The 25,697-nt window shown below is 40.1% G+C and overlaps 1 protein-coding gene across 1 annotated transcript in view; it reads right to left on the reverse strand.

Moving 5' to 3' along the window:
- The window catches only part of LOC136172936 (collagen alpha-4(VI) chain-like), a 107,100-nt gene that overhangs the window by 13,034 nt on the left and 68,369 nt on the right, over positions 1-25,697 (reverse strand). Inside the window, 5 exon segments of the mRNA XM_065942103.1 lie at positions 16,630-16,997; positions 17,000-17,122; positions 17,170-17,181; positions 22,568-22,604; positions 24,588-24,623. Of these exon segments, the coding sequence (XP_065798175.1) occupies positions 16,630-16,997; positions 17,000-17,122; positions 17,170-17,181; positions 22,568-22,604; positions 24,588-24,623 (576 nt within the window).

Genomic DNA, 25,697 nt, shown 5'->3' on the forward strand with positions numbered 1-25,697 from the left:
ATATGCAGGAGGAGCTGAGAACTTCTTGATTATCTTATTTTCCTATTTTTGACTTTTGGATTAAAATCTCATTGTGAATGGGGATTTCAGACCCTGAGAAACTTATTTTCTTCTCTGTGCCTCAGTTTCATCATCTGAAAAAACATCAGTTATCTATTCGAATTGTTGTAAGGATTAAATGAATCTATACATGGGAAGATCTTTGAATAGCACCTGAATCAATAAATGTGAGCTATTTTAAAAGCTATTGTTTCGGATGGCGGAGGAGTAGGACGGAGAGACCACTTTCTCTCCTAGAAATTCATCAAAAAAATAACAGAACGCAGAGCAAACTTCACAAAACAACTTCTGATCGCTAGCTGAGGTCATCAGGCACCCAGAAAAGCAGCCCGTTGTCTTCGAAAGGAGGTAGGACAAAATATAAAAGATAAAAAGCGAAACAAAAGAGCTAAGGACGGAGATCCGTCCCGGGAAGGGACTTAATAGAGGACGTTCCCAGACACCGGGAAACCCTCGCACTGGCGGGCCTGGGGGAAGTGTTGGAATCTCAAGAGTTTGAATCTGACTGGGAGGGATAGAATAAATAAAACCCACAGATTACGAGCCTAAAAGCAACTCCCAGCAGAAAAGTACCCCAGACGCCCGCATCCGCAACCAGCAAGTGGGGGCGGAACGGAGAGGAGCGGGCGACATTACTTGGGGCTGGATCCGGGCCTGAGTGCCCTGAGGACAATCGGAGGGAGCTTTTGTGAGTTGCCAGCTTGAACTGTGGGATTGCAAAAGAGAGAGAAAATTAACCGGCCCGAACACACTGCCGGCCGTTCGCAGAACAAAGGGACCGAGATTCTGGGCGGCCGAAGTCCGCCGGGAGGGTCGCGGCGAGACGGAGGGCGGGGGCGCCCGACCGTCGCGGGCAGGAACTGGGGCTGGGGACGCGGAGGGCAGAGGGCGCGCACGCCCAACTGGCGCCGGCGGGGACTGAGACTCGGACCCCGCAGGGCAGAAGACGCGCCGCACCCGGGGAGAGAGCGCCCGTCAAGCGCCTGGCTGCCTGGGCCGCTCGGGCGGCGTGGGGCCGGAGCGCGGGCCCAGCTTTGTGTGCCGCGCTTTTGTGAATCGCCCGAGGGCTGGAGCCGCGCGCAGCGTGGCGCGCGCTTCAGACAGAACAGCCCGGAGCCTGAGCAGCGCAGACCGAGAAAAGAGCGCAAGCCTCTCCCTGGAGCGCCGGTCCCTCCCCGCACAGCCCCTTCCCGCAGCGCGACGGAACTAGCTACCTGAATAAGAATCCACCCCCCCCCCTCCCCGTGTCAGGGCGGAAATTAGGCGCGGAAGAGACCGGCAACAGAACCCAAATAAACAAAGGGAACCGCTTCAGAAGGGACCGGTGCAACAGATTAAAATCCCTGAAGAAACCACCGACTGACTACACCGGAAGGGCCTGTAGATATCGAGAAGTGTACGCTGGAACGAGGAGCTATCTGAAGCTGAGCCGAACCCACACTGACCGCAACAGCTCCAGAGAAATTCCTAGATATATTTTTTCTTTTTCTTTTCTTTTCTTTTTTTTTTTTAAGTAAGGAAAAAAAAAAAAAAAAAAAAATTTTTTTTTTTCTTTTTTCTTGGTTCTCTTTTATTTTCCTTTAAAAATTCCTTATTACTCCCCCATTACTCCTTAACTTTCATAGATTTTTACGATTTTTTTTAATTAGGCAAAACAATTTTTTTTCTCTTTCTTTTTTCTTTTTTTTCTTTTTCTTCTTTTTTTTCTGTTCTTTTTTCTTCTTCTCTTCTATTTTCTTCTTCTTTTTCTCTTATTTCTTTTAAAGCCCTCTAGCACTCCTTTTACTACGCCTTAATTTTCATTTTCAATCCACTATAACCTTACAGAAGAAAGGGAAAAAAAAAAAAAAAAAGAAGAAGAGAAGCCCTATTTTTATACCAAACTTCATATATATTTCTAAAATTTCTTTTGTGTGTTTTGGTTTTTGTTTTTAATATAGTATTTTTAAGAGTCTAACCTCTACTCTAGATTTTTAATTTTTGTTTTTCAGTATATGATATAAATTGTGAACATTTAAGAATCCAATATTCAGCTCCCATTTTTATTCACGAGTGTGTTGATTATTCTCTCCCAATCTTGACTCTGTTTTCTACCTCAGAACACCTCTATTTCCTCCTTTCCCCTTCTCTTCCCAATCCAATTCTGTGAATCTTTGTGGGTGTCTGGGCTACGGAGAACACTCTGGGATCAGACAACTTCGTAGATCTGTCTCTCTCCTCTTGAGTCCCCCTCTTTCTCCTCCTGCCCATCTCTATCTCCCTCCTCCCTCTCCTCTTCTCCATGTAACTCGGTGAACCTCTCTGGGTATCCCTAACGGGGGAGAAACTTTCCACCATTAACATAGAAGTTTTATTATCAGTGCTGTATAGTTGGAGAAGTCCTGAGACTACAGGAAGAATAAAACTGAAATCCAGAAGCAGGAGACTTAAGCCCAAAACCTGAGAACACCAGAAAACTCCTGACTACATGGATCTTTAAGTAATAAGTGACCGTACAAAAGCCTCCATACCTGCACCGAAACCAACCACCACCCAAGAGCCAATAAGTTTTAGAGCACGACATACCACGCAAATTCTCCAACAACGCAGGAACATTGCCCTGAACGTCAACATACAGACAGCCCAAGGTCACACCTAACACATAGACCCATCTCAAAACTCATTACTGGGCACTCCATTGCTATCCAAAGAGAAGAAATCAAGATCCGCATACCAGAACACTGACGCAAGCTTCGCTAATCAGGAAACCTTGACAAGCCAATCGTCTAACCCCACCCACTGGGTAAAACCTCCACAATAAAAAGGAACCACAGACCTGCAGAATACAGAAAGCCCACTCCAGACACAGCAATCTAAACAAGATGAAAAGGCAGAGAAATACCCAACAGGTAAAGGAACATGAAAAAAGCCCACCAAGTCAAACAAAAGAGGAGGAGATAGGAAATCTACCTGAAAAAGAATTTAGAATAATGATAATAAAAATGATCCAAAATCTTGAAAGCAAAATGGAGGTACAGATAAATAGCCTGGAGACAAAGATTGAAAAGATGCAAGAAATGTTTAATAAAGATCTAGAAGAAATAAAAAAGAGTCAATTAAAAATGAATAATGCAATGAATGAGATCAAAAACACTCTGGAGGGAACCAAGAGTAGAATAACGGAGACAGAAGATAGGATAAGTGAGGTAGAAGATAAAATGGTGGAAATAAATGAAGCAGAGAGGAAAAAAGAAAAAAGGATCAAAAGAAATGAGGACAACCTCAGGGACCTCTGGGACAATGTGAAACGCCCCAACATTCGAATCATAGGAGTCCCAGAAGAAGAAGACAAAAAGAAAGGCCATGAGAAAATACTCGAGGAGATAATAGCTGAGAACTTCCCTAAAATGGGGAAGGAAATAGCCACCCAAGTCCAAGAAACCCAGAGAGTCCCAAACAGGATAAACCCAAGGCGAAACACCCCAAGACACATATTAATCAAATTAACAAAGATCAAACACAAAGAACAAATACTGAAAGCAGTAAGGGAGAAACAACAAATAACACACAAAGGGATTCCTATAAGGATAACAGCTGATCTATCAATAGAAACCCTCCAGGCCAGAAGGGAATGGCAGGACATACTGAAAGTAATGAAAGAGAATAACCTACAACCTAGATTACTGTACCCAGCAAGGATCTCATTCAGATATGAAGGAGAATTCAAAAGCTTTACAGACAAGCAAAAGCTGAGAGAATTCAGCACCACCAAACCAGCTCTTCAACAAATGCTAAAGGATCTTCTCTAGACAGGAAATGCAGAAAGGTTGTATAAACGTGAACCCAAAACAACAAAGTAAATGACAACGGGACCACACCTATCAATAATTACCTTAAATGTAAATGGGTTGAATGCCCCAACCAAAAGACAAAGATTGGCTGAATGGATACAAAAACAAGACCCCTATATATGCTGTCTACAAGAGACCCACCTCAAAACAAGGGACACATACAGACTGAAAGTGAAGGGCTGGAAAAAAATATTTCACGCAAACGGAGACCAAAAGAAAGCAGGAGTCGCAATACTCATATCAGATAAAATAGACTTTCAAATAAAGGATGTGAAGAGAGACAAAGAAGGACACTACATAATGATCAAAGGATCAATCCAAGAAGAAGATATAACAATTATAAACATATATGCACCCAACATAGGAGCACCGCAATATGTACGGCAAACGCTAATGAGTATGAAAGAGGAAATTAATAGCAACACAATAATAGTGGGAGACTTTAATACCCCACTCACAACTATGGATAGATCAACTAAACAGAAAATCAACAAGGAAACACAAACCTTAAATGATACAATGGACCAGCTAGACCTAATTGATATCTATAGGACATTTCACCCCAAAACAATCAATTTCACCTTTTTCTCAAGTGCACACGGAACCTTCTCCAGAATAGATCACATCCTGGGCCATAAATCTGGTCTTGGAAAATTCAGAAAAATTGAAATCATTCCAGTCATCTTTTCTGATCACAGTGCAGTAAGATTAGATCTCAATTACAGGAAAAAAATTGTTAAAAATTCAAACATATGGAGGCTAAATAACACGCTTCTGAATAACCAACAAATCATAGAAGAAATCAAAAAAGAAATCAAAATATGTATAGAAATGAATGAAAATGAAAACACAACAACCCAAAACCTATGGGACACAGTAAAAGCAGTGCTAAGGGGAAGGTTCATAGCATTACAGGCTTACATCAAGAAACAAGAAAAAAGCCAAATAAATAACCTAACTCTACACCTAAAGCAGTTAGAGAAGGAAGAAATGAAGAACCCCAGGGTCAGCAGAAGGAAAGAAATCTTAAAAATTAGGGCAGAAATAAATGCAAAAGAAACTAAAGAGACCATAGCAAAAATCAACAAAGCTAAAAGCTGGTTTTTTGAAAAAATAAACAAAATTGACAAACCATTAGCAAGACTCATTAAGAAACAAAGAGAGAAGAACCAAATTAACAAAATAAGAAATGAAAAGGGTGAGATCACAACAGACAACACTGAAATACAAAGGATCATAAGAGACTACTACCAGCAGCTCTATGCCAATAAAATGGACAACTTGGATGAAATGGACAAATTCTTAGAAAAGTATAACTTTCCAAAACTGAACCAGGAAGAAATAGAAGATCTTAACAGAACCATCACAAGCAAGGAAATCGAAACTGTAATCAAAAATCTTCCAGGAAACAAAAGCCCAGGACCAGACGGCTTCACAGCTGAATTCTACCAAAAATTTAGAGAAGAGCTAACACCTGTCTTACTCAAACTCTTCCAGAAAATTGCAGATGAAGGTAAACTTCCAAACTCATTCTATGAGGCCACCATCACCCTAATTCCAAAACCAGACAAAGATGCCACAAAAAAAGAAAACTACAGGCCAATATCACTGATGAACATAGATGCAAAAATCCTTAACAAAATTCTAGCAAACAGAATCCAACAACATATTAAAAAAATCATACACCATGACCAAGTGGGCTTTATCCCAGGAATGCAAGGATTCTTTAATATCCGCAAGTCAATCAATGTAATACACCACATTAACAAATTGAAAGATAAAAACCATATGATTATCTCAATAGATGCAGAGAAAGCCTTTGACAAAATTCAACACCCATTTATGATTAAAACTCTCCAGAAAGCAGGAATAGAGGGAACATACCTCAACATAATAAAAGCTATATATGACAAACCCACAGCAAGCATCACCCTCAATGGTGAAAAACTGAAAGCATTTCCCCTGAAATCAGGAACAAGACAGGGGTGCCCACTCTCACCACTACTATTCAACATAGTCTTGGAAGTTTTGGCCACAGCAATCAGAGCAGAAAAAGAAGTAAAAGGAATCCAGATAGGAAAAGAAGAAGTGAAACTCTCGCTGTTTGCAGATGACATGATCCTCTACATAGCAAACCCTAAAGATTCTACCAGAAAATTACTAGAGCTAATCAACGAATATAGTAAAGTTGCAGGATATAAAATTAATACACAGAAATCCCTTGCATTTCTATACACTAACAATGAGAAAACAGAAAGAGAAATTAAGGAAACAATACCATTCACCATTGCAACAAAAAGAATAAAATACTTAGGAGTATATCTACCTAAAGAAACAAAAGACCTGTACATAGAAAACTATAAAACACTGATAAAAGAAATCAAAGAGGACACAAACAGATGGAGAAACATACCGTGTTCATGGATTGGAAGAATCAATATTGTCAAAATGGCTATTCTACCCAAAGCAATCTATAGATTCAATGCAATCCCTATCAAGCTACCAACGGTATTTTTCACAGAACTAGAACAAAAAATTTCACAATTTGTATGGAAATACAGAAAACCACGAATAGCCAAAGTAATCTTGAGAAAGAAGAATGGAACTGGAGGAATCACCCTCCCTGACTTCAGACTCTACTACAAAGCCACAGTCATCAAGACAGTATGGTACTGGCACAAAGACAGAAATATAGATCAATGGAACAGAATAGAAAGCCCAGAGATAAATCCACGAACCTATGGACACCTTATCTTTGACAAAGGAGGCAAGGATATACAATGGAAAAAAGACAACCTCTTTAACAAGTGGTGCTGGGAAAACTGGTTAACCACTTGTAAAAGAATGAAACTAGAACACTTTCTAACACCATACACAAAAATAAACTCAAAATGGATTAAAGATCTAAATGTAAGACCAGAAACTATAAAACTCCTAGAGGAGAACATAGGCAAAACACTCTCTGACATAAATCTCAGCAGGATCCTCTATGACCCACCTCCCAGAATATTGGAAATAAAAGCAAAACTAAACAAATGGGACCTAATGAAACTTAAAAGCTTTTGCACTACAAAGGAAACTATAAGTAAGGTGAAAAGACAGCCCTCATATTGGGAGAAAATAATAGCAAATGAAGAAACAGACAAAGGACTAATCTCAAAAATATACAAGCAACTCCTGCAGCTCAATTCCAGAAAAATAAATGACCCAATCAAAAAATGGGCCAAAGAACTAAACAGACATTTCTCCAAAGAAGACATACAGATGGCTAACAAACACATGAAAAGATGCTCAACATCACTCATTATTAGAGAAATGCAAATCAAAACCTCAATGAGATACCATTACACGCCAGTCAGGATGGCTGCTATCCAAAAGTCTACAAGCAATAAATGCTGGAGAGGGTGTGGAGAAAAGGGAACCCTCTTACACTGTTGGTGGGAATGCAAACTAGTACAGCCACTATGGAAAACAGTGTGGAGATTTCTTAAAAAACTGGAAATAGAACTGCCATATGACCCAGCAATACCACTTCTGGGCATACACACCGAGGAAACCAGATCTGAAAGAGACACGTGCACCCCAATGTTCATCGCAGCACTGTTTATAATAGCCAGGACATGGAAGCAGCCTAGATGCCCATCCGCAGATGAATGGATAAGGAAGCTGTGGTACATATACACCATGGAATATTACTCAGCCGTTAAAAAGAATTCATTTGAATCAGTTCTAATGAGATGGATGAAACTGGAGCCCATTATACAGAGTGAAGTAAGCCAGAAAGATAAAGAACATTACAGCATACTAACACATATATACGGAATTTAGAAAGATGGTAACGATAACCCTATATGCAAAACAGAAAAAGAAACATAGAAGTACAGAACAGACTTTTGAACTCCGTGGGAGAAGGTGAGGGTGGGATGTTTCAAAAGAACACCATGTATATTATCTATGGTGAATCAGATCACTAGCCCAGGTGGGATGCATGAGACGAGTGCTCGGGCCTGGTGCACTGGGAGGACCCAGAGGAGTCGGGTGGAGAGGGAGGTGGGAGGGGGGATCGGGATGGGGAATACGTGTAACTCAATGGCTGATTCGTGTCAATGTATGACAAAACCCACTGAAATGTTGTGAAGTAATTGGCCTCCAACTAATAAAATAAAATTAAAAAAAATAAAAAATAAAAAATAAAAAAAAATAAAAAATAAAAAAAATAAAAATAAATAAAAGCTATTGTTTCAAAGGAACAAATGCTAGACTTTTTATAAAGAAAAACAAAATTTAAAATGAGGCACACAAGTTGCATTTCCCCTGTAATGCTCCATTTTTAGACTTTAAAAGGGGGTGCAAATTAAGTCTTATGTTTTAGGACACAAGACAACTGGATAGTTCTTAATGGGATTCGACACAAATAGCCCAAGTGTTATAATACTGCTTTATTTAGAACTCAGGTTGATAAAATGGATGGCTTAAGAAATCTTTCCAACATGCCCCACAGCTTCCAAGCATGTTTAAATGGACTGAGAAATTAGGGGATCAGTTTATACAATCATTTTAAATTGAACAACCATCATTTTTTGAGAAGCATTAGAATAATAAGTTATTCTAAAAAATAAAATAACATAGAGATGAAAGACAAAAAGCCCCACAGATCACCACAGGGAGCCCTCAGGCAGATGATTCAGAAGGAAAATTACAGGATTTTCTCACTCTTCTAACTCAGTTCCACAAAGGATAAAGCACAGAGTCAGGGAGGTTATGGGATGCAATCTGCCCAGTTGTGAAGAAATGAGGATTTTCAAAAAGGCTCTGACAATGTGATTATCGTTTTTATGGTTTATCTCCTTGCCAATGTCACCAGAAACAAGGTCATTTGCTACATTTGAGCTAGCAAGTACTGCTTAACATCCTTCCTAAATGTTGAATTTAAGGCACAGAGTGATTCCTCAGCATCTTGGGACAAGAATATGCCTAAGGAATGAAGAGGAGAGTGGAACAACAACAACAACAACAAAAAGGATAGAACTAAGATGCAAGTACCTTGCAGCTGGCAGTGAACTAAAAAGCTTTTGCACAGTGAAGGAAACTATCAACAGAAATAAAAGGCAGACCACTGAATGGGAGAATATATCTGCAAACCATATATCCAATGAGTATAGAAAGAATGCATACGACTCAGCATTGAAAAAACAACCTGACTACAAAATGGGCAGAGGACCTGAATATTTTTCCAAAAACATACAGATGGCCATGTATGAAAAGATACATGAAAAGATGCTCAACATCACTAATCACCAGGGAAATCAAAACCAAAATGAAACGTCATTTCATACCTGTCAGAATGGTATCGTCAAAAAAAAGAACAGGTATTGGTGAAGATGTGGAGAAAAGGGAAGCCTCATGCACTGTTGGTGAGAATGTAAACAGGTGCAGCTACTGTGGAATCAGTATAGCGGTTCCTCAAAAACTAAAAATAGAACTACCCTATGATCCAGCAATTTCACTTCTGGGTATTTACCCAAACAGAACAAAATACAGATACAAAAGATACACGCACACTTGTGTTCATGGCAGCATTATTTACAACAGCTATGAAATGGAAGCAACCCAAGTATCCCTCAACAGATGAATGAATAAAAAAGATGTCGTGTGTGTGTATGTGTGTGTGTGTATGCTTCCCTGGTGGCTCATAGGGTAAAGAATCTGCCTGCAATGCAGGAGACCCAAAGTCAATCCCTGGGTCAGGAAGATCCCCTGGAGAAGAAAAGGGCTACCCACTGTAGTAGTCTTGCCTGGAGAGTTCCATGGACAGAAGAGCCTGGCAGGCAGGCTACAGTCCATGAGGTCACAAAGAGCTGGACATAACTGAGTGACTAACACTTTCCCTTTCACACTTTCATACATATCCATGGACAGAGGGGACTATATATATACATATAGGCTTCCCAGGTGGCACAATGGTGAAGAATCTGCCTGCCCATGCAGGAGGTACAAGAAACACGGATTCAATTCCTGGGTTGGGAAGATTCCCTGGAGTAGGAAATAGCAATCCACTCCAGTATTCTTGACAGGAAAACATCATGGACAGAAGAACCTTGTGGGCTACAGTCCATGGTGTCACAAAGAGTCAGACACGATTGAGTGATTGAACACATTGCATGCGCATGCACACACACACGCACATACAGATATATATATATATGTATATATATATACATACACACACATATAGAGAGAGATATGTATACACATGCACACAATGAACTATCAGTCATAAACAGAATGAAATCTTGCCATATGTGACAACAACATGGACAGACCTAGATGGTAATATGCTAAGTGAACTAAATCAGATGGAGAAACAAATTACAACCTGATTTCACTCATGTGTGGAATCTAACAAATGAACAAATGTAACAAAACAGAAAGACTTGTAGAAACGGGAAACAAACAGGTGGTTGCCAGAGAGGGGTGTGTAGGGGGATGAGAGAAGTCGGTGAGGGAGGTTAAGACGTACAAACTTCCCATTACAAAGTAAATTACTCACAGGTATGAAATGTAGAATATGGGGAAGATAGTCAATAACTATGCAATATCTTTCATGGTGACATATCATGACTAGACTTACTGTGGTGATCATTTTGTAATGTATAAAAATATTGAATCACTATGTTGTACACACTTGAAGCCAATAAAATATTGTAAGTCAATTATACTTCAATAAAAATAAAAATAATAAGGCATAACTTGTCTCTTGGAAAAATTCTGTTTGCCTTTTCCTTGCTTCATTTTGTGCTCCAAGGCCAAATTTGCCTGTTACTCTGGGTATCTCTTGACTTTCTACTTTTGCATTCCAATCCTCTATGATGAAAAGGACATATTTTTTGGTGTTAGCTATAGAAGGTTTTGTAGGTCTTCATGGAACTGGTGAACTTCAGCTTCTTCGGCATCGGTGGTTGGGGCATAGGTCTGGATTACTGTGGTACTGAATGGTTTACTCTGGAAATGAACCAGGATCATTCTGTCTTTTTTGACACTGAACTAAGGCACTGCATTTTGGACTCTTTCATTGACTATGAGGGCTACTCCATTTATTCTAAGAGATTCTTGCCCACAGTAGCAGACATATTGGTCATCTGAATTAAATTCGCCCATACTCATCCATCTTAGTTCACTGGTTGCCGCAATAACCCCATGAACAGTACAAAAGGCATTTTAGTTCACTGATTCCTAAGATGCCGATGTTCACACTTGCCATATCCTACTTGACCATCTCCAGCTTACCTTGATTCATGGACCTAACATTCCAGGTCCCTATGCAATGTTGTTCTTTAGAGCATCAGACTTAACTTTCACCACCAGACACCTCCACAACTGAGTGTCATTTGCTCTTTGACCCAGCGGCTTCATTTTTCCTGGAGCTATTAGTAACTGTCCTCCCTTCTTCCACAGTAGCATGTTGGGCACCTTCTGACCTGGGGAATTCTTCTTTCAGTGTGACATCTTTTTGTCTTCGTGTACTATTCATAGGGTTCTTGCAGCAGGAATACTGGAGTGGTTGCATTTCCCTCCTCCAGAAAATCATATTTTGTCAGAATTCTCCACTATGACCCATCCATCTTGGGTGACCCTGAATGGCATCGACTCATAGCTTCATTGAATTATGCAAGCCCCTTCACCACTTCAAGGCTGTGATACATGAAGGGGAGAACCACGCCAAAAACATGCTCTGGCCATAATAAACACCATTTTCCAACAACAAATCCTTTCCAACAATCCCTTTCCCACACCTTTTTCCAATATAAGAGATGACTCTACACATAGACATTACCAGATGGTCAATACCAAAATCAGATTAGTTATATTCTTTGCAGCCAAAGATAGAGAAGCTCTATACAGTCAGCAAAAACAAGACTTGGAGCTGACGGTGACTCATTTCATGAGCTCCTTGTTGCAAAATTCAGGCTTAAGTTGAAGAAAGTAGGGAAAACCACTATGCTATTCATGTATTACCTAAATCAAATTTCTTATGATTATACAGTGGAGGTGATAAACAGATTAAAATGACTAGATCTGGCAGACAGAGTGCCTGAAGAACTATGGAAACAGGTTCCTAACATTGTCCAGGAGGTGGTGACCAAAACCATCCCAAAGAAAAAGAAATGCAAGAAGGCAAAGTGGTTGTCTGAGGAGACTTTACAAACACCTGAGAAAAGAAGAGAAGCAAAAAGCAAGGGAGAAAAGGAAAGATATACCCAACAGAATGCAGAGTTCCAGAGAATATCAAGGAGAGATGAGAAGGTCTTGTTCAATGAACAATGCAAAGAAATAGAGGAAAACAATAGAATAGAGATCTCTTCAAGAGAATTGGAGATATCAAGGGTACATTTCATGCAAGGATGGGCATGATAAAGGACAAACACAGTAAAAACCTAACAGAGATTAAGAAGAGGTGGCAAAAATACACAGAAGAACAATACAAAAAAGGTCTGAATGACTGGAATAACCAGGGTGGTATGGTCATGTACCTAGAGCCAGGCATCCCGGAATGTAAAGTCAAGTGGGCCTTATGAAACATTACTATGAACAAAGCTAGTAGAGGTGATAGAATCTCAGCTAAGCTATTTAAAATCCTAAAAGATGATGTTATTAAAGTGCTGCACTCAATATGTCAGCAAACTTAGAAAACTCGGCAGTGTCCACTGGACTGGAAAGGGTCAGTTTTCATTCCAACCACAAAGGAGGGCAGTGTCAAAGAATATTCAAACTATTGGGCAATTGCACTCATTCCCCATGCTAGCAAGGTTATGTTAAAAATCCTTTAAGCTAAGCTTCAGAAGTATATATACTGAGAAGTATATATATATACAGAAGTATATATACTGAGATACACAACCTGGGTTTAGAAAAGACAAAGGAACCAGAGGTCAAATTGCCAACATTTGTTGGATCATACAGAAAGCAAGAGAGTTCCAGGAAAACATCTACTTCTGTTTCATTGACTAGGAGAAAGCCTTTGACTATGTGGATCACAACAAACTGTGGAAAACTCTTCAAGAGATGGGAATACCAGACCACCTTACCTATCTCTTGAGAAACCTATATGCAGGTCAAGAAGCAACAGTTAGAACCTTACATGGAACAACTGATTGGCTCAAAATTGGGAAAGGACCTTGATAAGGCTGTAGATTATTTAACTTACATACAGAGTACATCATGGGAAATGCTGGGCTGGATGAATCACAAGCTGGAATCAAGATTGCTGGGAGAAATATTAACATCAGATATGCAGATGATACCACTCTTACAGCAGAAAGCAAAGAGGACTAAAGAGCCTCCTGATGAAGGGAGTGAAAAAGCTGCCTTAAAACTCAACATTAAAAAAATCTAAGATCAAGGCATCTGGTCCCATCTCCTCATGGCAAGTAGAAGGGGAAAATGGAAACAGTGACTGATTTCTTTTCATGGGCTCCAAAATCACTGCAGATGGTGACTGCAGCCATGACATTAGAAGAAGCTTCCTTATTGGAAGGAAAGCAATGACAAACCTACACAGCATATTAAAAAGCAAAGACATAACTTTGCCAACAAAGGTCCGTACAGTCAAAGCTATGGTTTTTAGAGCAGTCACTTATGGATGTGAGAGTTGGACAACAAAGAAGGCTGAGCAACAAAAAATTGATGTTTTTGAATTGTGGTGCTGGAGAAGACTCTCGAAAGTCCCTTGAACTGCAAGGAGATCAAACTCATCAATCTGAAAGGAAATCAACCCCCAATGTTCATTGGAAGAACTGATATTAAAGCTGAAGCTCCTCTACTTTGGTCATCTGATATGAAGAGCTGACTCATTGGAAAAGACCCTGATGCTGGGAAAGATTGAAGACAAAAGGAGAAGAGGGCAGCAGAGGATAAGATGGTTGGATGGCATCACTGAGTCAATGGACATCAATTCAGTTCAGTCGCTCAGTCATGTCTGACTCTTTGCAACCCCATGAACCGCAGCATACCAGGCCTCCCTGTCCATCAACAACTCCCGGAGCCTACCCAAACCCATGTCCATTGAGTTGGTGAAGCCATCCAACCATCTCACCCTCTGTTGTCCCCTTCTCCTCCCGCCCTCAATCTTTCCCACCATCAGGATCTTTTCCAATGAGTCAGCTCTTTGCATCAGGTGACCAAAATACTGGAGTTTCAGCTTCATCATCAGTCCTTCTAATGAACACCCAGGACTGATGTACTCTAGGATGGACTGGTTGGATCTCCTTGCAGTCCAAGGGACTCTCAAGAGTCTTCTCCAACACCACAGTTCAAAAGCATCAATTTTTCAGCACTCAGCTGTCTTTATAGTCCAATATATGTATGTCTCACATCCATACATGACCACTGGAAAAACCATAGCCTTAACTAGACAGATCTTTGTTGGCAAAGTAATGTCTCTGCTTTTTAATATGCTGTCTAGGTTGGTCATAAGTTTCCTTCCAAAGAGTAAACATCTTTTAATTTCATGGCTGCAATCACCATCTGCAGTGATTTGGGAGCCCAAAAAATAAAGTCAGCCACTGTTTCCACTGTTTCCCCATCTATTTGCCATGAAGTGATGGGACCAGATGCCATGATCTTAGTTTTCTGAATGTTGAGCTTTAAGCCAGCTTTTTCACTCTCCTCTTTCACTTTCATCAAAAGGCTCTTTATTTCCTCTTCACTTTCAATGGACATGAACTTGAGCAAATTCTGGGAGGTAGTGGAAGACAGGGAAGCCTGGTGTGCTGCAGTCCATGGGGTAGCAAAGAGTTGGACACAACTTAGTGACTGAAAGAGAACAACTTATCTCACTCTGTCTTTACTAATCAATTCAAGGCAGTTACTGAGAGTTGCCACCATCCCTTACCCATTCCTGCCCAGACATCCTGGGAGGCAAGAGGGACTAATCCTCAGTATCTTAACTTAATTTCTGAAAACTAAAGATATTTTGTCCATCATTCTCAACAGTTCACAAGCTGTCACAATTTTACCTATTGATTCCTAGAAGCATATTCAGCTATGTCAACAAAATCTCTCACCTACCACACAAACTGCACACCCAACCTTCAGAGAAAGCTAAAGAGTCCAGTACAGATAACTTATTTAGCTATTAGATTGAACCATATGACATTTCCATTTTTGCAGGTCAGAAACAGTTGAATATTGACAATGGAACATAGCTCCATCTTATATGCATCAGCCTATTGAAATCACTGAAGAAGGAAATCGTCTTTCATTCTTATAAATCATCCCAGATGTCCCATAAGGTTTTACATGGGTTTTAGTTAGAAAAGTAAAGTTTAGAGACTAGATCAATGAATACATTGTGGTACATGTAGAAGACTAAAATATGGTTACCAAAGGGGAGAAAGGAAGGAGGGATAAGTTAGGAGTTTGGGATTAGCATATGCACACTACTATATATAAGACAGATAAACAACAAAGATCCACTGTATAGCCAGGGAATTATATTCAACACCTTGTGGCAATCTATAATGGAAAAGAATCTGAAGACTCATATACATATATATATATATATATATATATGATATGCATATTCATATATATATATATATATATATATATATATATATATATATACACATGAATCAGCTATATACCTGAAACACAAAACTATAAATCAACTATCTTTCAATTTCAAAAAATAAAATGTGCTATATACATGCAACACTAGAGAACTTTAGGTTTAAAAAATTACTCAATAAAAAATTAAACTATATGGATGAACAAGAGAACAGACAGTAAGTTGAGTGAAAGAAGCCAGATACAAAGAGAGACATGCTGTCAGATTCAATCTGCACAAAGGACCAGATCAGATGAAACCATTCGATGGTGACAGAAGCTGGAAAGGTCATAGGAGGAAACATACAAAATGCCTGAGGTATTCAGTTATCTTGAACTATGTCTTCGTCATTGGGCTTTTACACATATGAAAATCCATCTTGCTGCATCCTTAAAATAAGCACCCCTTATCCACTTTGTATATGGATATGGATTTTAAGAATGCATGTGCTGAGTACTTAGTCACGTACAAATCTTTTGCAATCCCATGGACTGTAGCCCACCAGGCTCCTCTATCCACGGGATTTCCCAGGCAAGAATACTGGAGTGGGTTGCCATTTCCTCCTCCAGGGATCTTGCCAACTCAGGGATTGAACCTGCGTCTCCTGCATTAGCAGGCAGATTCTCTACTACTGAGCCACCAGGGAAGCCCCCAGGGGTTTTATACCCCAAGTAAAATAGAGAAGATAAATTACAGTCTGTGGACTGCCTGCCCTGTCCCCTGCCTCATCATACAGGTTAGCAGAGTGGGTAAGCACAGGCTCTCAAGTTAGATAAAAATCAGCCTGCACCTAACAAGATATTTGACCTTTGAAGACATACTTAACCTGTCTAAGCCTCAGTATTCTTAACTCTGACAAGGAGTTCTACAATGACATCTACCTTATAGAGTTTGGGGGGAATTCAATAAGACTCTTTAAAAGGCACATGGCATGGAGTATATACTCAAGGATGGCCACTGGCTACCAGCAGTAACACTGGCAGCCGAGTCTGTAATGAGACATCCCTGCACCTGTCTCCCCCACACACATATACATCAGTTTCTGGAGAATTCTTCCCCTGACCAGCTCTCACTCCCCACATGCTAAACACTAACCCCTGGACCCCTGCCCAGCCTCAGTCCCCCACTCACCAGCAGGGCATCTGGGAGGTTGTGGTTCTCCGTGAAGGTGATGACTACAGAAGTGATGTCCAACAGGCTGAGCTCCAGCATGGCGGTGCTGATAGAACCTGCATCCCGGGTCCAGCCCGCCTGGAAGAACACGGCCACCTTCCTCAGGAGAGGGCCTGCACACACGCGCTTGAATATGTGTCTAGCCACAAACCTCACGGCGTCCCCAAGGTGCCTGCTGCCAGATGAGCCTACCGGCGAGAGCCCCCTGACCGCCTGCAGGAGCGCAGGCCTCCCCTTGCGATCAGAGAGGCAAACCAGGTAATCGGTTTCATTGCTGTAGGAGGCAGTGGCCACCCGGGCACCCGTGGGGCAGTTACTCCCACTGATTCCATCTTCATCAGCAGAGACAGTAAAATGTCTCTCATCCTCTCAAAATCCAACTGGGAGACGTCACCTGACATGTCCAAGGCGAAGACCACCTCAGTCGGGAACACTGGGCATTTGGAAACGCCTAGACATGGGTGAAGGCCAGAATGAATATTAAGAAATGTTATTTACCTGCTGAACATGCTGGAAGGGAAATGATTTGTGAGAGAAAAGAGGACATTGTTAATTGACATAGGCAAAGACACGTTTGCCAGCATCAATATGAAAACCATCTCCTCTGAGAAATTCAAGCCTCTGTGACTCCCGCCTGAGTGTGGCAGAGACCTCAGCTTGCTCTCCAATACCCACTCCCCAGTTTTGTCCATAGTGAAAGAACCCCAGTCTCTGACTGGGTGTGTGGCTGCCTGCAACAAAGGCTACATTTCTCAGTGGGATAGCATCTTACTCCAAAGAAGTATACTTTTCCTTTCCTTTGCCTACTGGCTGAAGACTGACAGACATCTTGAGTCATGAGGTGATATGGGAAACAGCAGCCCCGCCCCAATGCCAGAATAGGAAAATTTATAATATTTAATTTATATTATTATAATATATATGATATAATAAAGAGCCTGTACACTCCACCAACTCCAGACTGAACTGTCTCAGGCTCTGATCAAGAACTATGTTTGTGTCCTTGCTTTTGAGTGCTGAGTCACACTGTACTGAACTTAAATATAATACATTGAGCTACTCGGAAACTATACACACACACACATATGTATATACACACCTATCTTAAACCATATATATAGCAAAACATAGTAATATTAGTAATTAAGTACTAATATTGTGTGTGTTAGTTGCTCAGTCATGTCTGACTCTCTGCGACTCTATGGACTGTAGCCCACCAGGCTCCTCTGTCCATGGGATTCTCCAGGCAAGAATACTTGAGTGGGTTGCCATGCCCTTCTCCAGGGGATCTTCTGACCCAGGAATCAAACCTGGGTCTCCCACATTGAGGCAGATTCTTTACTCTCTGAGCCACTAGTGAAGCCCAAGTATTGATACTATATTGTTGTTTATTAATGTGTTATTTATTAATATATTATTAATAACAATGATTAATACATTGCATATATTATGTATAAATGTGTGTACACACGCAATGTATTTTTATGGAAGATACTAGAAAACAAAAATTAAAATCACCCTTACTTTATCATATACATGTGTATATATGTATAATTTGTTTGGGGCTGCCATGGTGCCTTAGCAGTAAAGAATCCACCTGCCAATGCAGGAGACTCGAGTTCAATCCCTGGGTCAGGAAGATCCCTGGAGAAGGAAATGGCAACCCACTCCTGTATTCTTGGGAAATCCCATGGACAGAGGAGCCTGGCAGGCTACAGTCCATGGGGTCGCAAAGAGTCAGACACAATTAAACAACAACAACACATGCTTTGCTTTGTTTTATTTTATAAGACTTGGAGCTTATGATATGTTTTATACTGAATCTTTTTTCACTTCATATATGATGAACATCTATTCCTTCTATCAATAAATTTAGAGCAATATCATCTGGAGAACTATGATATCTCATGCCAACATCCCTTGTAATGAGAATACTTGAACCTTGCATATCTGTCCAATTACAGCCCCAAATAAGTCTCTACAATTATGGCTTTTGATAAATATATTGTCCAATGGTTTTTCAGAAAAGTTGTGCCAGTTGACATGCCTACATTTCTCAACCTTGGATAGGGACTTTTTTCTCATCTTAAAAATATTTCCAATTTGAAACAAAAGATATTTTAATTTGTATTCTTTGGCTGCTTATGAAGTCAATCATTGTTACAGGTATATTATAATTTTTCTTTCCTGAATCTTCCATTCATGTGGTTGACCCATTTTCATTCTAAGAGTTCTTTACACTCAGGTTTAGTAAATGATGAAATGTCTGTTTTTGTAGATGAAAATGATTGAGTAGCAGTGATTTTATATATTTCAATATGATAGAGTAAGGAAGTTAGGGCATTTCCCTGGGTTCCTGGCTTATATTGCATATGTTTTCCCTTGTTTTTTTCTGTTTATTTTTTACTTCACAATGCTTTTGAATGTAAAAGGAGTTTCACTTTTAACTTTGAAACTCTTTTCCTTTGTGGTCAAGATAATAGTATTATTTTTTATGATTTCTAGGAGAAAAAAATTCAGAATCTTTCCGAACAGCAACTGAATGGGAAGGGACAGAACATGGGAGAATTAGTGTAAGTGGGGTGAGATGGTTTTGGAGAAAACCCAAACTAAGCAACTTGCCACGTCAATGCTCACTTCCTATTGCCAGTGGATACTGTGGAGTGCAATTATCCTGGAGTACATTGAAGACGGTCAATGAACTTCAATCTGGGAATATGACAAACATTACTTCAGATCTGATGATTCATAGTTCCATTTTTAAAACCCAAATGTCAACTTAAAAGGGTCCATTAGTTACTGAAGGCTCATTGTTGATCTCCCTTGTTTAAATGGATGAAATCAAAGAACAGAGCTTCTCTTTGCCTGTTGTGTGTTAAGAAGCACCAAGAAAGGCAAGTGTGCAATTACCATTGTGTGAGGGGCCATGCTGTAGTGGAATGATTCTTCGCTGTTGAGACAGTATGCCTTTTGTCCATTTCATTTGTTTTAATCTCATTTTATTGAAGTATGGTTTATTTATAATGTCATGTTCATTTCAGATGTACAACAAAGTAATTCGGTTATACACACATGTGTATATATATTCTTTTTCATGTTTTCCCCTTGTAGGTTATTACAAAATATTGAGTATAGTTCCCTGTGCTATATACGGTAGGTCCTTGTTGGTTATCTATTTTATATATGAAGTGAAGTGAAGTCGCTCAGTCGTGTCCGACTCCTTGCATCCGCATGGACTGTAGCCTACCAGGCTCCTCTGTCCATGGGATTTTCCAGGCAAGAGTACTGGAGTGGGTTGTCATTTCCTTCTCCAGGGGATCTTCCCAACCCAGGGATCAAACCTGGGTCTCCTGCATTGCAAGCAAACCCTTTACCATCTGAGCCAGTATATTAATCCCAAATTCCTAATTTGTTCCTCCCCATTTCCCCTTTGGTAACCATAAGTTTGTTTCATATGTTTGTGGCTTTATTTTTATTTTGTAAATGAGTTCATTTATAACTTTTTTTCTTAGATGCCACACATAAGGGATATCATATGAGATTTGTCTTTCTCTGTCTGACTTACTTCACTTAATATGACCACTTCACTATAATACCACAATCTTTTTTATCCACTCATCTCTCAATGGACATTTAGGTTGCTTCCATGTCTTGACTATTGTAAATATTGCTGCAATGAACACTGGGGTGCATGTATTTTTTTATTTTTATTTTTTTTGATTAGTTGGAGGCTAATTACTTCACAACATTTCAGTGGGTTTTGTCATACATGATATGAATCAACCATAGAGTTACACGTATTCCCCATCCCGATCCCCCCTCCCACCTCCCTCTCCACCTGATTCCTCTGGGTCTTCCCAGTACACCAGGCCCGAGCACTTGACTCATGCATCCCACCTGGGCTGGTGATCTGTTTCACCATAGATAATATACATGCTGTTCTTTCGAAACATCCCACCCTCACCTTCTCCCACAGAGTCCAAAAGTCTGTTCTGTACTTCTGTGTCTCTTTTTCTGTTTTGCATATAGGGTTATCATTACCATCTTTCTAAATTCCATATATATGTGTTAGTATGCTGTAATGTTCTTTATCTTTCTGGCTTACTTCAGTCTGTATAATGGGCTCCAGTTTCATCCATCTCATTAGAACTGATTCAAATGAATTCTTTTTAACGGCTGAGTAATATTCCATGGTGCATATGTACCACAGCTTCCTTATCCATTCATCTGCTGATGGGCATCTAGGTTGCTTCCATGTCCTGGCTATTATAAACAGTGCTGCGATGAACACTGGGGTGCACGTGTCTCTTTCAGATCTTGTTTCCTCAGTGTGTATGCCCAGAAGTGGTATTGCTGGGTCATATGGCAGTTCTATTTCCAGCTTTTTAAGAAATCTCCACACTGTTTTCCATAGTGGCTGTACTAGTTTGCATTCCCACCAACAGTGTAAGAGGGTTTCCTTTTCTCCACACCCTCTCCAGCATTTATTGCTTGTAGACTTTTGGATAGCAGCCATCCTGACTGGCATGTAATGGTACCTTATTATGGTTTTGATTTGCATTTCTCTGATAATGAGTGATATTGAGCATCCTTTCATGTGTTTGTTAGCCATCTGTATGTCTTCTTTGGAGAAATGTCTGTTTAGTTCTTTGGCCCATTTTTTGATTGGGTCATTTATTTTTCTGGAATTGAGCTTCAGGAGTTGCTTGTATATTTTTGAGATTAATCCTTTGTCTGTTGCTTCGTTTGCTATTATTTTCTCCCAATCTGAGGGCTGTCTTTTCACCTTACTTATAGTTTCCTTTGTAGTGCAAAAACTTTTAAGTTTCATTAGGTCCCATTTGTTTATTTTTGCTTTTATTTCCAATATTCTGGGAGGTGGGTCATAGAGGATCTTGCTGAGATTTATGTCGGAGAGTGTTTTGCCTATGTTCTCCTCTAGGAGTTTTATAGTTTCTGGTCTTACATTTAGATCTTTAATCCATTTTGAGTTTATTTTTGTGTATGGTGTTAGAAAGTGTTCTAGTTTCATTCTTTTACAAGTGGTTGACCAGTTTTCCCAGCACCACTTGTTAAAGAGGTTGTCTTTTTTCCATTGTATATCCTTGCCTCCTTTGTCGAAGATAAGGTGTCCATAGGTTCGTGGATTTATCTCTGGGCTTTCTATTCTGTTCCATTGATCTATATTTCTGTCTTTGTGCCAGAACCTTACTGTCTTGATGACTGTGGCTTTGTAGTAGAGTCTGAAGTCAGGCAGGTTGATTCCTCCAGTTCCATTCTTCTTTCTCAAGATTACTTTGGCTATTCGAGGTTTCTTGTATTTCCATACAAATTGTGAAATTATTTGTTCTAGTTCTGTGAAAAATACCGTTGGTAGCTTGATAGGGATTGCATTGAATCTATAGATTGCTTTGGGTAGAATAGCCATTTTGACAATATTGATTCTTCCAATCCATGAACATGGTATGTTTCTCCATCTGTTTGTGTCCTCTTTGATTTCTTTCATCAGTGTTTTATAGTTTTCTATGTATAGGTCTTTTGTTTCTTTAGGTAGATATACTCCTAAGTATTTTAATCTTTTCATGTATTTTTTTTTTTTAATTATGGTTTTCTCCAGATACACACCCAGGAGTGGAATTGCAGGATAGTGTGGTGGCTCTGCTTTTTGTTCTTTAAGGAACCTCCATACTGTTCTCCATATCATCCACTTCATTTCTGAGATCATGTTGAAGAAGGTTACTTACCCAAGGGGGAACTGAGCCGAATGTATTATAAATTATAAGACCCTCCCAGGATGGACCATGCGTCTCCAAATCCCAGGTGACTTATGCTCCCAAAGCATGTTCCATCCCCACTTCACAGCGCTGTCTCCTTTTGAGCCTTTCTAACAACTTACGGCAATTTTCACGAGCAAACTTGATGATTTCACAAGGCTGTTAGAAAGATGGTAAAATAAAGAGGATTTAATTTGAAGCATATTCCTCCTCACCCTCATGACTTAGAAAGCTTATAAGGAATCAGTACCTATCTGACGCTTTTTAATCCACAGCAGAAAACCCCAAATTTGTCACAGCAGATGAAACTTTGCAGAAGTTATATTTCTGGATCCAGTGGATATTTTAAATATTTTATATATAATACACTGCCCATATTATTAGAGATAGGTAGATAAGGGAAACTCTTCTTTTTTTTTTTTAATCTGTTCACAAAGGAATGGAATCAAATCTGATTTAATCCAGGGATCTCAGCACAAAAGGCAGAGAAATGCCTTCAGTTCTTGGGTCTCTACATTAGTGACTCCTGTAACATTTCTTCAGAGTGCCAGGCAAGACATTCTACCCTCAGGACCTCCCCTAGAATCCTTCATGGCTCCCTTGACCCCTTCCTCTCTGCTCTGTCCTCTTCTCCAATCGACCCCAGTACTTTCTGCTCCTCAGTTGCTCCACGCCCTTCCCTACTTCCCCCACTGTACTTTTGCACTTGGGACAGGAAAAATAATCATAAGGCTGAAATCCTTTTCAGGGGCACCATAAGACACAGTGGCTTGTACTATACTATGTGTTGGCTTATAAAAACTCTATAAGCAAGTTTTTAAATTAATTTATTTTTTATTGAAGGATAGTTGCTTTACAGAATTTTGCTGTTTTCTGTCAAACCTCAACATGAATCAGCCACAGGTAGACACATATCCCCTCTCTTTTGAACTTCCCTCCCCATTAACCCCTTTAGGTTGATACAGGGCCCCTGTTTGGGTTTCCTGAGCCAGACAGCAAATTCCCACTGGCTATCTATTTACATATGGCAACGTAAGTTTCCATGTTACTCTTTCCATACATCTCACCTTCTCTCCCCTCTCCCCATATCCATAAGTCTATTCCCTATGTCTGTTTCTCCATTGTTGCCCTGTAAATAAATTCTTCAGTACCATTTTTCTAGATTCTGTATATATGTGTTAGAGAGTGAAGAGAGTCAAAAAGAGAAAGATGAATACCGAATAAGCAATTTTTGAGCTTCACAAAAAAGACTTGTTTGTTTTTTGCACACGGGTGAAAAGTGAAAGAAAGTGAAAGCTGCTCAGTTGTGTCCAACTCTTTGTGACCCCGAGGACTATACAGTCCATGGAATTCTCCAGGCCAGAAAACTGGAGTGGGTAGCCTTTCCCTTCTCCAGGGCATCTTCCCAAATAGGCCTCAAAGTCTTCCTTTCATGCCAACTAATATTACTCAAAAATATCCAGATTTAAAATATTATTCCACTCTTTAAAATATTGTTTAAATGTTTAAAATATTATTCTATTCCTTTTACTTGATTTGGCTATAACCAACTAGAGTGAAGTCTATAAACTTTAAAATATCAAGAGACTGAAACTCCAATACATTGGCCACCTGATGCAAAGAGCTGACTCGTTGGAAAAGACCCTGATGCTGGGAAAGATTGAGGGCCGGAAGAGAAGGGGATGACAGAGGATGAGATGGTTGGATGGCATCACTGACTCGATGGACATGGGTTTGGGTGGACTCCAGGAGTTGGGATGGACAGGGAGGCCTGGCGTGCTGCAGTTCATGGAGTCACAAAGAGTCGGACATGATTGAGCGACTGAACTGAACTGAACTGAACTAGAGTAAAGTATATAAACTTTAAAATATCAAGAGAACTTACAAGGGGAGAAACTAAAGAATTTTTACAGATTTCTATCTTGCAAAGGTGGAAATTTTTGTGTTTTAAAAAGAATAAAGTTTAGAAATAAACCAGTGTGTTTATTAGAAATAAACTGGGTGTGAAGACACCCAGGAGAAACAACAGACTCTAGCCATTTCAGATACTGGAATAATCAGAGAATACAAAATAACTATGCTTTGTATGTCTGAAGAAATAAGAAAGATCCTTGAAAATATGAAAAAAAAATCTTCACCTACCATCATATCTACCACACTTTTGGGACCCTTGATGCCCTGGAAAAGACAGAAATGGGTTTCAAACGCAAGATTTTGGAAGTCCAGCACATTATTCTGAAGACCTGGCAAGAGAACTTGAGAAAGTTTACCAAGGTACAGAGACCACCCGTTGCCTCCCTTCTGGGCCTGAAGTTCTGTCTGACTCCTTAAGGAAGCAGGTCAGAGTGTCTAGGAGAGGTGTCCCAGACCTCAGAGTTCAGGGTGCCCAGGGAGATGCTACAGAAAGACCCTTAAGAGACCAGGTCATTTCGAGAGCAAGTCACAGTTGAGGATCAAAATCAGGAAAAGGTCATTCGAGATTCCAGGACCACTGATAGGCAGTGAGTGCTAAAGTGGACCCCAGCCCTCCTCTCTCCCTCTCCTCCCACCCACCACCACCCTATCTGTTCTCGAGCACACACAAGTCTCCCCTGGAAACCGTCCCAACAGACCCGCCCGACTCCAGCCCCCCTGGGACTCTGAAGTTCTCTGTTATTCAGACTCTGTGAAGTAGTTAGTTGTGACTTCCTACAGTTCACTATAACCTCCTCAGCCTTTGTTTCTCCATCTGAAAAATGGGCATGGTGGTCCTTCTACTTTTAAGATTTTTTAATCTATGTTTGAGATTTTTGTGCACCTCTCCAGCAAACGCTAAACTGGAGTGAAGGCCCCAGGTTCAACCCACTGCTGACTCACTGCACCTTCCTTCATGGATGACAGTCTGGCTTCATAGGATGAAGTAGAAAGCAAAATGACAACTACCTCAAGTTTTTCTCTTTCATACCGAGTGATCTTTCAGGGAATTTTACAAGTATCTATGGACCTGTAACATTGTCCGTGCAGGAAAGATTTTATAAATGTCATATTTTGTTATGATTTCTTCCTGGTTTTTGCATAAATGTTGTCACTTATCTTGTTTACAAGGATAAACTCACTCTCCAGTGAACTTTATGTATTGTTTTTGCATTTAGACAGATTCATGAATCTTCAGCCACTCTAACATCTGCCCCACATTTAAGTCAAAATATCTATATTTAATAAATACTATGGACTGATGCTGAAGCTGAAACTCCAATACTTTGGCCACTTCAT

This window comes from Muntiacus reevesi, chromosome 8 (genome assembly GCF_963930625.1).
Source record: "Muntiacus reevesi chromosome 8, mMunRee1.1, whole genome shotgun sequence".
Taxonomy (NCBI): domain Eukaryota; kingdom Metazoa; phylum Chordata; class Mammalia; order Artiodactyla; family Cervidae; genus Muntiacus; species Muntiacus reevesi.